Source organism: Corvus kubaryi, unplaced genomic scaffold, assembly GCF_017639235.1.
Source record: "Corvus kubaryi isolate FWS band 111438036 unplaced genomic scaffold, C.kubaryi_AGA036_p1.0 78, whole genome shotgun sequence".
NCBI classification, from domain to species: Eukaryota; Metazoa; Chordata; class Aves; order Passeriformes; family Corvidae; genus Corvus; species Corvus kubaryi.
The window spans coordinates 1,721,425-1,734,899 of NW_024582065.1; the positions used below are offsets into that span (position 1 = coordinate 1,721,425).

At 48.5% G+C, this 13,475-nt stretch overlaps 1 protein-coding gene across 7 annotated transcripts in view; it reads left to right on the forward strand.

Moving 5' to 3' along the window:
- EHMT1 (euchromatic histone lysine methyltransferase 1) overlaps positions 1–13,475 on the forward strand; it is a 116,677-nt gene that overhangs the window by 12,609 nt on the left and 90,593 nt on the right. For 2 of the 7 annotated variants that reach the window (XM_042052288.1, XM_042052299.1), the window contains exon 1: positions 6,569–6,656. The exons of 2 other annotated variants lie outside the window; for them this stretch is intronic. Coding sequence is in view for 2 of the 5 variants with exons in the window: in XM_042052298.1 (XP_041908232.1) it covers positions 6,564–6,656 (93 nt within the window). In the remaining 3 variants the exon portion in view is untranslated. Of the gene's footprint in view, positions 1–5,996; positions 6,073–6,562; positions 6,657–13,475 lie in introns of those variants that run through there. 3 more of the 7 variants (XM_042052293.1, XM_042052298.1, XM_042052286.1) reach the window with 3 other exon arrangements.

Below are 13,475 nucleotides of genomic sequence, written 5' to 3' on the forward strand. Positions count from 1 at the left end.
TTTGTGGAAATAATTGACAGGATGATCATGGCAGTTCCTTTGCATTTTGAAAGCAACAGCTATTGATGAGGACTGTATTTGTATAATGCTGGTACCCAGACTGAAGTTTTTTGTGGGAAGTCTTGGGGCTTGTTCAGGCTACTGAACACAGGTGTGACAGGAGAGCATTTCTGTTGGTCTAACTTTGACCTGTCTCAACAGAACTGTCATGTATAAAGGTGCCTTTATCAGGGATGGCTAAAAAGTTGCCAGAATTGTGGCTGGACTAGTGTTCAGGTCCTTGGAGTAAAGTACTTTTTTTTACATGATACAGATCCAGCATTTGTCATTCTGTTTGAATTTTTTTTGTATTTCGCTGTGGTTTTTGTTTTATTGGTAAAATGGGGAAGAAGCTATTTTGGAATTGAAAAGCTGGGCTGTAGGTGCCAATTGAGGTGAGGCTGGAGCACATCCCAGTGCTCTGTGTGCCATGGGAGAGGTGCATTGCTGAGCAGAGCAGAGGTGGGGACCGTGATTCTCCCAGAGCTGTGAGCAGGCACGAGGAGACATCTGAGCAGTGATACTGGGCTGGTTTGGAAGGTCACAGCCACAGCCATGGATATCAGGGCCTTGGATCAAGTTGCAGCAAACCCTTCAGTTTTCCTGAGGTGTGGAGTCTCGCTCTGGCAGCCTTGGCCATCTGTTCCCAGCGCCAGGCAGGCTCTGGTGCTGGGATCCTCAGCAGCTCATGTGACTTCTCCACCTCTGAATTTTAATCCAGAGGGTGGATAAATACTGTTCATCCTCTTTGCTGCTTGGTCTGTAACCTGTGCAGGTGGTCACAAGGAGGTGAGGCCGGCTTTGAGCCTCACTTCCCTGAAGCTGGTCCTCATTTCATAAGCCACCCTGAGGATTTTTGTGTCTTCATCAGCTTCACTGAAGGATTTGCTTAAGATTTGAAAAAAAAAGGATTTATTTTTTTGCTTTTATACTTCAAGCCAGACACCTCCAGGACTTCTCCTGATGCTGCCACTTAGTTTGTCTGAGTGGTTTGTAATCCCATGTAGCAAATGTGACTCCTGCAAGGGGCTCACTTTCCTCTCAGAGCTTTCTGGAAGCTGTTGGCAGCCCCAGGGTTAAAGCCACTGGTGCAGGTGACAGGAAGACCAGGCACAGAGGGACAGTTTTTGTTACATGACAAAGATTGCCCTTAAACAGTGCTTTTTTATCTTGAGAGACAAATCAGAGTTAGCCAGATCCTTGTGACCAGTGCAGAGCAAATGACTCCAAGTGTGTGTGAAGGATCTTCTGAGCTCTTCCAAAGTTCTCCAGGATTAGGGTTGGGCTGCAGGCAGCCCGATGCAGCAAACACAACCCTCCATGGGTGGGTTTTGGCAGTGGGTTGCCATCATCACACAGCAGCCTGGTGTTTGCTGTCTGTCCCTCCCCAGCTCCAGGGGGTGACAGTTCCGATCAGGACGCTCTCCACACACCTTGGGCGCAGTGTCCCCATGCTGAAGGTGCCAGAAGGGACAAAGGGAATCCCTGAATCAGTTTGCTTTGAGGATTGTTTCCTAAAGTATCCATGTTCCTTACATCAAGGGCCACTCTGGTAAGGCCTGCAAGGTGCAGTGGGATCCCATGAAGAGACTGATGATGTCTACCCAGCCCAGTGAACTTCTGCGCCTAATTGGGATTTCTGACCATGTCTGCTGCTGCAAGGACAACCTGCTGGACATGCAAGCAGGGATTTACTCTGCCTTGACAGAAAAGTCTGTTCTGAATTCCTGCCTCTGTGCGCCAAAGTCAGCTGCGAGTGGCATCCTCGTGCTGGGCATGAAAGGATGGATCATGGAGAGGAGCAGTGCCCTGGTCAGTCATGGGGCTCCTGATAAGAAGCAGATGTGGGGCTGAGCTGCTGGAATTTCTTACTGGCATGATCTCCTTGCTAAATTACCATTCTGCCCAGCAGAGGATTGGAGATGGCAGCTCCCTGCTCCAAGGGAGGTCTCCTGGTCCCATTTTACATTGTTGCTGTCTCCTTGATCACATCCTCGGTGGGGCTGTGGAGTCCTTTTGTTCTCTGCTCTACTTTCCAGCATTTTTGTTGCTCTAGCAACACTTTCAGCCCCAAAGCAGCGGGATCCTGGTGCTAACACAATGCTGCATTTGAAAGAAGGAAGCAGAGCACGACAGGTGATCTCCAGCTTTTGTATGGAATGGCTGTGCCTTGAGATGGGAGGATGAATGGCAGGTTGTGATATCTTATTGTCTTGCAACTGGCATTGCTTTTGTCATAAAAGGTGAGAAAGAGTCTTGTGTTACTGCCACAGCTGTGGTTTGTGAAGTTGCTGCATTATTTTCCTTGTGTGGAGTAGAACAGCACAGGTTCGAGTGGGGCTGTGGGAGCCAGGCCCATGGCAGGCAGCTCCTTTCTGGGCAGATAAATAATGTTTTCCATGCTCAGCAACTCCAGCAGCTTTGCAGGCTCCTCCCCAGAGCTGTGCTGCCACTGGACTGTCCTTACGGCGTGGATGCACTGACCTGCTGTTCATCTGAAGGAAAAGGGTCCATATTTTATATCAGAAAACTGCAGGTATTGTGTGAAAATCTTTCTGGTGGGTTTCCTGCAAAACTCAGGAGCCACTGGTGCTCTGCAGTGCAGTTTGTGGGATCCCGTCGGCTGCTTTGGCATTTTGTAGCTTCTCTATAAATGGTGAGAGTGATACAAGAAGATGCATTTAACACTTTTTTTTTTCTCCTGAGTGCTCTCCTGTGCTTTGCCAGGGTGCTGCAGACAAGGCTGGCAGTGTAGAGGCCACCCATAGGTGCTCTGTGGGTAAGAAGAGAGGAAATCCTTTTCAGATTTTGGCCACAGCTTCCCACAGCTTCCTGCTGGCCCAGCCACTGCTGAAAGGACCCGAGTGCACCGTGTGTAGATGGAAGTGAAAACCTCAGTAGGCTCCCCTTCAAGAAGTCCATCCCAACTACCAAGTACAGTTGAAATAATCCATTATCTGCTGCCTTTCACCCAACCTTCCCTCCCAGACCACTGAAAAGTGTTGAAGACTGAGGACATTTAGAATGTATCCTCAGATACCTGAATTTCGTGGCAAATGGAGTATGAAGAGTGAGTACCAGTTATGGGATTGATCTTGTTTCCAGTGGGTCACCCCTTTTTATGCTTATTATGCTGTTCTTTTGGTACTTTTGGGATGTTTCCATGACTTGTGCAAGAAGCCATGGACAAGCAGGGAAAGTACCAGAGTTTTTGGAGTCTCCAGAACTAGATGGAAGGTTATGATTGCCCTTGCAATGACAGATAGATAAATAGATACATTAGATAGATAGATAGAAGGTTGCCATTGCAGTGGGCTGGCATTCCAGCTGCGTGCTCAGTCTTTTTCAAATTAAATAGGCAATCTTTATCTCTTTTCATATAAATGAGCCTGTAAAGGGAGTCTGCACTGAGATCATAAAAGCCTCCATGAGTTTTCAACTGGTTTTCTTTGTTGCACTGTTGGCACCGCTGGGTTTAAAGCCTCGCCCCTGGGTCACACTGAAATGCTCAAGAGGAGCCTTTGGCTCATGTGCTTGTGTTGTGTTTAGGCCATGAGAAAGCAGGGAAGCACATTTCCTGGGATGAAATGATTAATTGTACACCCAGGGCCCCGAGGTCACAGCAGGGGGATAAGAGAGGTGCCATTAATTTGCCGTCTTGGTGGTGTTAAACACGTTTTTGTTGGGGTTTGAGGCTCCTGGTGAGCAGCAAGGTGTGTCCCAGGGATTGGTGAATGTTTGGGAAGGCTGCCATGCTCTGCTTTTCCCCTGCAAGTCATTTTTCAAAGGAGAAGGGTTTTGCTTTCTCCTCTCCCTCTCATCATCTTCATCCAGCTGCCACTCATGCTACTCCTGAGAGATAAGGAGTGTCGGGGTGGATTTCAGCACACCACGTTCTATCTCCTGTGCTGTAAATTAGTGATAGCCACCACATGTTCTGCAGGAATCTCCCTGACCTGGCTGCTCTTCCAGCCAGTTTGAAGGCTGGGTGGGTTTTTAAATGATGATATTTTAAAATTTGAGAACAGCTTTGATTTATTGACCTGCTGCCTCCACAAATCGAGCTGTCTGGGCTGGCATCTGCAGATAAGAGGCTGTCGAGTAATTGCTTATTATTGACTGATTGCCAGCTTGGGCTGTTTGCTTGCAGAAGAATCAATAGTAGTCAATCTTCAAAGTCTAAACTCTCAGGGAGTATGACTGGTTTCCAAATTAGGAACGACAGGTCAGGATAACTCCATGTTTGCTGTCCCACCTTCATGGGTGTAATCCTGCCGTGGAGGAGGAAGCGTGGGACATGTTCCTCCTCCATCGAGGCTTTTTCACATCTGCCTTCTCCAAAGGCCGGGGTTTTCTTTGCAGGGGTTTTCAGGGTCAGATCCCACCCTGGCTCCAGACCTTCCCTGGAGGAGCTGGGGCAGGCTCAGCAGCACCTGAGATCCGTGGGAGGAGAGGGCAGGGTGAAGTGCAGCCATCAGTCATTAAGTCCCTGAAGGATGGAGCAAGGGAGGGGTGGCTGAACAGCCTGTGCTCTGACACATCCAAACCAACCAGTTTGGATGCTTTATAAATAAAACAAAGCCTCTATTTTAATGCATGATAACAGAGATTCCCTTTCTGGGGGTGATTCTGTTTAGGTGGCAACAGAGCAAAATATCCAGTGTCACCACAGGTTTTATCATTTCTTGCGGGGACGGTCGCTATGGTGAGCGCTCGTTGTCAAACGCAGCCATAGCCCTTCTTTAACACTCTCCTGACATCCTGCCTTTCTGTGGATTCACTTGTAGGGCTTCAAACATTAAAGGGGCTTCATGGCATCAAAGACACTCAGGACTTCTGGAAAAATAAATACATGTTTAGGTGGTTGTACTGGCTGGGGTGAAGCCTGGCGCTGGATCTGGGAAGTGATCGCAGACCTTGAGCTGCAGCCCCCTCTGGGTTTTCCCTGGGCTCAGGGGTTGTGATTTTCCCTGGACTCAGGGGTTGCAGTCTGGTCTCTATGTGTCCTAGACTCAGGCTGGGTTTAAAACTTGAAATAAGAGCCTTTGGGGGGAGGGGGAGGCTTGGATCTCTTTCAGCTACAAAGAGCAATTAAGCAACAGGACATAAAATAGATAAATGGGAAGGGGAAGGGCAGAACCCTGGAATATGAGAAGATGAAAATGGAAGAAACTTCCATTCTGCAGTGTATTTGTCCTTAATTTTGGAGCTTTATTTTCACCAGGAAGGCTTTGATTCGAGGTGCATCATTTGAGGTGAGGGAGAAATATCTGAAATAGAGCAGTTTAATCTACAGTGGTCTAGGAGAGAATGAACAAGATTACTTGAACAGCCTTGCTTAGGTACTGGATTTGTTGTCTACCAGCAAATCCTCATTTGCATGGGTCCTTAATCTGTGGAGTTAAATGTGTCTCAGGATCTGTTACCAACTGTGATGCAGAGTTGAGAACTAGATTTTTTAAAGCTGTTCCTTTTTATTTGAATGTTTCCCCTCCCCTCCCCCTCCCTGCACCCCAAATTATCTTCCTGATTTTTTTCTGAAAAGCAAAGATGAGCCAACAAGTGATGCAAAAGGAAAAATCTGCCAGCGAGAAGAAGCTGTTTTTGGCTCCAGATTCAGTGGATGAACTGTCCACCATCCTGTAGAGAAAAGCCAAGGTCAGACATTTCGAACGAGTGTCGCAGGGAAACCACCGCCCCCCCCTTCCTGAAAGGGGCCATGGACGTGAAATCTTTCAACCTCCTTGGAGCTGGAGGCTTGGGCAGAGATCCTTTGTGGAGCCCTGGGAAGGGCTTTAGCCCTTGGTTTGGGGGCTGCTCGCTCTGCCTGGAGCCCTGAAATGGCATTTCCTCATGTGTGCAGCAGCCCTCACTCATGAAATGGATGCAAGTGCTGAAAAAGCTCCCGCGTGAGCATGCTCACTGGAAGATTAATCCTTTAGAGGGAGTTGGAGAGTTAAGCTACTGTAATTTCTCTGCAGTTGGCTGCAGTAAACAACTGCTCTAAAGACACGAGGAAAAAAATTGACGGAGGTATATGGCATTAATGTACATATCTTTTTGTGTTTCTCCTTTCAGGTTGAGGGTTTGAGAAAGGTTTTTTTCTCTAAGAGCCGGGGAAGAGGGAGCTGTGTAATGATTTTATGGGTGACCTTCATGTTGTGGTTTCTTTTTTTCCTCCAGGCCAAAGTAATCCTATTTCCGTGCAAGGCCATACTGAGGCTCGGGCTGACTTTCTAGAGCTGGGGTAGAGCACCAGGGTGGCTTCGTGTTGAGTTAAATGATGAGAGGAGGTGAGGCCTTGCTGCTCGTTGAGCTGTGTTGGCAGAAGGGAGCTGAAAACACCTCGTCCTGTTTAGTTGTGAGCAGAACCCAGTGGGACTCGATCTATCATGCTTCTGTTGGGAAGAAAATGTGTGACAGGATTAGCTTTGCCTACAGAAGAATAGTCTTTTGCTTTTGATTATTATTATTATTTTGCTCCCCCTCCTCCCCATGCCTGAGGAGCTGCAATCCCGTGTCAGATGGGGGAAGGAAAACAATCCTTGAGCTATTTTGGCTTTGCTTTGAAGGCTGATGACTCTCGGCGTGTTGAGGAGGGATGCCTTGGCAGCCAGGTAAGTGTTGCAGGCACAGGGATTGTGTCAAGGTGAAACTGAGCCCCTTCCTCCCCAATCCCTGCTTTGTGGGAGCATCCTGGAGGAAGGGAAACCTCGGATAGTTCCTAATGAGCAAAGAGTGTTTTCTCTACTCTCCTCCAGAAGCGTGGGTGAAGGAGGATGTGATTTACCATCCCTGGTGCTTTGTATCAGCTTCCTCTGAATGCTGCACAAGCCATGGAGGGCCAACCTGGGGCTCCCAGGACGTCTGGGTGGCTTGATTTTTGTCAGGCTGCTCGAGCTGGGGGAGGCAGTGCTCCCCGGCCACGGCTCGTGTCCTTACCTCTCACAAGCATCGCTCTGATCCTTGGGGATGGTGAGGAAATGGAGGTGATCTGTCAGCAAAACTTGCCTGGCGTGGGGGCGGGGGTGGGGAAGGGCATTGTTTTGTTCTGTACCTGACTGGGATGAGTGGGAGCTGGAGGGGCTGGAGGTCACCCCTGGGCAGTCCCCCAGGACTGAGCGTGGCTGGAAGGAGGGCACACCCTTCCTCCCTCCAGGAGGGAATAATCACTGGTGCAACGCTGCCTGTGCCACTGCAAACCTCTGGCTCTGGGAGCAGTCCTGGTGTTGGCCGGTGTGAAATTTATGTCCAGCGGCTTTTATCGGAAAATGGCTTCACGTTTCCTTGGTGTGGTGTGAAGAAGGGAATAACAATAATTCAATAATTTAGCAAATGTCAGTGGCTCCCACTAGGTTCGTCCTGAGGTTGCTGTCAGCTTCCATGTGATACCCAGGTGGATTCTAACACTGCTGGATGAGTTCAGAAGGGCAATTCTATTACAGACTTGGCTGAGCTTGAGATGCTGCAGATTTGAAGAAAATTTTGCCACCCCAACGTTGAGGTTTTTTTGCTTAGTCCCTCCTTTTTCCCCTCCTTTCCAGAAGCTCTGGCTAGCACAGACTGTCTGTTCTGTGGATGGTTTTAGGGAACATTGGTGGCTGTGTGCGTAGGGGGAATAATTAGCTACCAAATGCAAATAGATTGTTTCTTGCTGTTTCAAAATCATTGTAATTTCTATTGATGATGGGTTAATTATAACTTCATTTTGATGGGCGTGAGGGAAATGATAGAGATACAGCAATATAAATCTATATAGGGAGGGATGTTGTTGTCAGAATATTGTTTTGGAGATGATGGTGGGAACAAAGACTTGTGTCGTGGAGGACCACGGTTGTGTCAGGATTTGGTGGTGCTGCTTGTTTCTCAGTGGTGGATGAATGTTTTCTCTTTCACATATTTTAACTGATGCCAGCGATGTATCTGTCACCATGACAAGGGGTTTTAGTTCAGAGAAAAATGATCAAATTCTATTTCAAAGCCCATTTGGTAGAAGAACTGGGAAGTAGTATTTTTGAGAAGCGAAGTTGAAAGCAAGAAAGTTAAAGGAAACCTTAAAAATCTGTGATCAGGGTATAACAAAATTGCATCTTTAGGCTCTGAGGTGTGTGGGTGGGGGCTGCTTTACCAGGCCAGGGCCCAGAGGCCCCGGGACACCAGGACTGGTCCTTGGTCTAGGACAAGGTGCTGGGCCCTGGCCTGGATCCATCATCTCATTCATTATTTCAGCCTCACTGGGAAGAGTAATCAAGTTCATCCCTGAAATGGTTTGGAGCAGCTTTAAACATTTTCCTCCCATCTCCAGTCCCAGAATGGGGGAAAGGCTCAGCAAAGGGACAAAGGTGACACGTTCCTTAGTGCCATGGGTTTTGGCTCAAAGCAGAGGATAAAACCCTCATCCTCTTCTTGTTTTAGAGTAGAATGGGGGAGATGAGCTATTTTCAGTGGCTGAGGAGAGTCTCCAGCACAGAGGACCGTGCTTCAGCCTGACCAAGCCTTTGGTGGCCTGGGGCCTCGATGCCTCTGGATCGGAGCAGCTTTTGGGAGAGCCTCATCCCTCCTGTGCAGGGCTCCTCTCTTCCAGGGAGACATTCAGCTCCTTTCCAGCAAGCCCTGGAACTGACAAGTCTGGAAGGAAGAAAATAGCTACGACCAAATTTAATTTCAGTTTGTGGGTTTGTTCTTGGGCTCTGCCAGAGGAGTTCTGCAGGTCCCCACTGGGTGCTCCCATGGAGTGGGGGCCTCTCTCTCCTTGCAAACCCCGAGCACTCTGGTGTGGCTGAGCCGAGGGAGGTTCTTCATCCCATGGAGCTGTGTCCAGTGCCTGCTGCAGGGTGTGGGATGTGCAGGGAATGCAGGGCAGGGACTCCTGGATGCTTTTTTGAGATGGGTGACTTGGACTTTGCAGGAGGATTCATTGCTTGAATTTGCACATTCCTGTCTTTAGATTTGTGTGAAAAGTTCTGCCTGTGTGGCCAGTTTTGTCTCTTTCTCCACCAGCACAGCTTTGTTCAGTGGAGGAACTGAAACCTCAATTTGGGACTTGCTCACCTTTTTGGTATCGTATCAGCCCAGGACTGTATTCAAACCAGAAAGAACAAGATGGAACTGAATCCTACAGGTATACCTAAAAAAACCTCATGCAACCTTGGCAATCCCAGGGAGGAGGAAGTGACTGCTGGATGTACGTGGCATGCAAGTCCCAGTCTTTAATAATCAAATGGTGGCCACTTCAAAGCCTGGTGGCTTTGCTTCTCTCCCTTCCAACTGCTTCAGCCAGCCTGGACTCAAATGGCAATGCCTTTAAGAGGAGACATTATGACATGAGCCTTGTAATTATTGGCTGTGATGAATCTTCTCTGTGGGGATGCTGGGTGGAAGGGTTTGCTGTCACGCACAGCATTTCTCCACCTTCAGAGGAGTTTTATTTCCTGCTCTCCTGCCTTCCTGGCCAGTTTGAAATGTAACTTATGACTGAATTTTGGCTTCCTTAACACCCTGGGCTCAGTCCTTGCTGCTGCATCCTTGTTTGGTGTCCTTTGGCAGTACTATCCACCTGCCCAAACGCTCCTGGGTGAAGCAGGGAAGGGTCTTGGAGCATCCTGTGCTCCTTGGAGCTGATGGAGCCCTGCATGGAGAGAGGACCTGAGCAAGCCTGAAAGCACCAGCTGGCAGAGGGGACTCCTTACCCACTTTTCCCTGAGGATTAGTGAGTGAAGTTACAGACACGGGAAGGAGCTGCGATTTTTAACCCAGATGTGAAATTATAGAGTAACTCCGTTCCTATGGTGGATGGGATTTAATGCATCGACCAGCGCAGAGGACATCTGGGTTTCTGAGGGTGACAGAAGCAGTGCACAGGGTACATCATGCTGGGAAAAATATGGTTGTGGGAAAGGGAAGATGGAAGAAAAATCCTGCTTTAAGGACCTGCAGGGGAGAGGTGGAGTTAAACAGAGCTGGGAGAGAGCAGAAACGCAGGAAAGAGGGCTGTAAGGAGAGGTCTGGGAGGGATGGATGGATGGATGGATGGATGGATGGATGGATGGATGGATGGGGTTTGAAGGTGGTGGTGAAGTGATTTGGTGGCTCATAAAAACCCAAAAAGGCAGAGAAAGGAGGAGGAAACAAACTGCAGGTGATTCTTCAGGCGCTGTCAAGTCTGTGACCTACTTGCTGCCACAGTGCTCTGCAGCTGGAGGAGCACACAGAAGAAATGGCTGTGCCCTGTGGGAAGCACAGGGTGCTGGGAGGTGCAGGAGCTCTTCCCAGTGGTGCTTCCTCCAGCTGCTGGGATGTGGCTGTGCCAGGGCACCTGGAGTTTGTGACTGGAGGAAGGACAGGGAGCGGTTGGAGCCATTTCCTGCTGGAGGGAGACAGTGCTGGATCCTGGATCCAGGCTCAGATTTGTGAGCTGCCGTGAACACATGTGCTCCTGGATGCTGGAGATCCTTCCCTTAAGGATGTGGAGCACTGGAAAACTGGCCTGTGTGGGGACATGGCTCACCCAGACACCCTGGACAGTGGGGATTATTCATCCCCCACCTCCTCATAATCCATCGCAAACTGAAAGTCTGCCTTCTCCTGCTTCTGCTCCTCCAGGAGCCCCCACTAACCTGATCATTCTTAATCTTGTGTCATTTTCCAGATCATCAATTTGATTTCTCAGTACTTCTGCAGTCCTTAGTGTTCCTGGGAATCTGTGCCTCCATCAATTATCTCTGTTTCTTTTCGAGGCTGTAGCAACCTTGAACCACAGTCTCCATCCTATTTTTGTAACTCATTCTGCTTATTAGAGGAGTCCTCCAGAAATAACTCTCCAGTTCTTACCAAGATACCCCACATTTTTCTCAGTAAATAATTTCATCTCTTGCTAATACGAACTTGAAGGCTCTCTTCTTCCTTTTGTTGCCTTCTCCCTCTGGGGTTTGGGAGTGAAATACCTTTAATTTAATCCATATATGTAGGTGTACATGTGTGTCACAGGGTGTCAGAGCCTCCTTTAACCACGTTAATTGTGATGCTGAACATCTGCTGCCAAAGGCTGGTGTCCAGTAGTGGCTGCCTCAGATTTACCTCTGGTCCAAATGAGATTGGGAAGTGGCCTCTGTATCTTTTTGGGGGCCTGTTCTGATTTGCTGTATTAAATAAATATATAAAGTGGCTCTAAGAGTGAAATGCCAGCCTTCCTTCTGCTGAAGGCATAGAGGCAGTGATTAGTGAGTCAGCAGTCCAAGGTTAACTCCAAAACTTCTGCACTTCCCTTGCAAACTCCACCCCAGGAAATAATTTCTCTGGAAAGGAAAATGAAAGAAACCTGTCTTCTGTTTTTCAGAAGTTGTGAATTGTGCTCTTGTTTAAGCTGATTATTTTATTTATTCCAATAATCCTCTCTTCCAGAATAAAGGAAAATTAATTGTCTTCCTATTTCCATAATGGTTTGCCCTTCAGACAGTTGCCAGGCAAAGTGCTTAAAACTGAAATGAAAAGATGGTGAATGCTTAAAATCATGGAGCTACTGTAGGAACATGTTTGTATTTAATAGGGTGGTATCACACAGTCCCAGAGTGTTATTTGCTCTGGGTTCTGGAGGATTATGAGGGTTTTTTTTTTTTGCTTCTGCATATGAAAATGGGGTCAAGCCTGCTGTGGTAGATAGTGCAAGTCTTAGGTAGGATTTTGCTGGAGAGATGGACTGCCTGCAGCTGAGACCCTAAAATTATCCAGCATTAATGGGGAGAGTTGTCATTGGGCTTGGTTGTGTTTGTCTGCAGGGGCAGTGCCTGGAGATGGGCAAGGACTTCCTTCCTTTCAGGTGTGATGGGACAAGATTTTCCCTGCTGGAGCTTTTCACTGACACCTACCTGGCTCTTGGTTATTTTAAACTGTCTGGCTAAAAAAAAGTTACCTGATTAGTATGGGAAAATGCTGGAATGTTTCCTTAAAAGGCTCCAGAGTGATGCAATATTCAGTGCTGAATCTCAGAGCTAAATGAGTGCCTTGGTGGGTGCGTTGGTTGGGGAAGGGAGTTCTGTGTTTTATCACCCAACACATTTATTTTTCATCCCAGGCCTGCTCTGGGGAAGGTGCTGTGGGAGCACTGACAGAGCTCCAGCCTCCAGGTCAGCATCAGGGCAGTGCTGGATCTCCCCTCTGCTTTGCTTTCTTGTTTTATCCCAACAAGTTTTGGGAAATCAGTAAAAACCTGGAGCTGAGGATGGTTGTGCTTCCAGTGGGGTTTACCCTGAGGGTGGGTGAAGAGAAAAAGCCCAGTGTGGTAACCTGAGAGTCTTGTGTGATGACCAGGGTTTGTTGCCCAGTCATTCATGTCCCCACAAGCCTTGCACATCCAGGTGGGGCTCCCAGGCACAGGGACAGTGGAGGTGGAGCTCGTCTCCTCTGTATCCAGGGAAAAGCTGCTGGCACTGGATGTGGCCCTGGCTCATTCCTCACCTCGCAGCGTGACTGGAGGCGTGGGGCAGTTCCAGCGTTGTGTGTCCACACAAGAAACCAGGTGGGAATAAATTCCTCATATCTCTCCCATGTTTCCCTCTCCCCTTATGTGAAACTGCTCTGAAGGAGCAGAGTGTAATCCATCACAGAAGAGAGAAGGGCAGGAGTTAATTCATTTTCATGATCTCTCCGTAGCACTTAGTCCAGCTAATAGTGAATTGTCGTGCTTGGCTGCTGCCTAATCCCATAAGGGACCCACAGGGAGAGGGCTGGGCAGGAAGGACCCGTGGCCCCTGGGTATTTCCATTAGCTGAGGAGCACATGAGATCATCTGCTCCATTTCCAGCTAGTTTTGAGCTGCCATCTCAAGCAGGAGAACAACAGGGGCATCTCAACACCACCCAGCTCCAGAGACCACCGTGCCCAGGTGGGACAGTGGCTCATCACCCGAGTGTCCCTGAGCACAGGGCAGGGAGGGAGCCTCTCCTGCTTAGAGGGAGTTTAGGGAATATAAAACCAGGTGTGTGAGCAACCTCCCCAGGTCTCACCTGCAAAAACATTGCAGCAATGTTTTGTTTTCCTTTAAACATCATAAACCCAGCAGGGGAACTCATTACCACGAGTCCCCACAGACTTTGATTTTGCCAAACATTGATTTCAAATCACTCTCCCTCCTCTTAATAGGGGAGATCTCTCTCCTCTCCCTGTGCAGACATCTTAGGAAGGTGTAGGTGTGGGCTGCAGCAGAAACCTGCCCAGTTTTGTTCGTTCTGTAGCTGCTAGGGATTGCTGTTTCTTGCTGTTGGTGCCTTTGGCTCGTGCATAGCATGGAAGAAGTTATCCCAGACAGAGAACACCCATGTGGCCAGCTCCTGTCAGTCGAAAGCTGCTGTTGATTTCAGTATTTTAGGCTCAGTCCCTTCAATCCCAGATGGAGCTGTATTTCCAGCTAGTACACACCCATACAGTTCATTGAGGGAGGT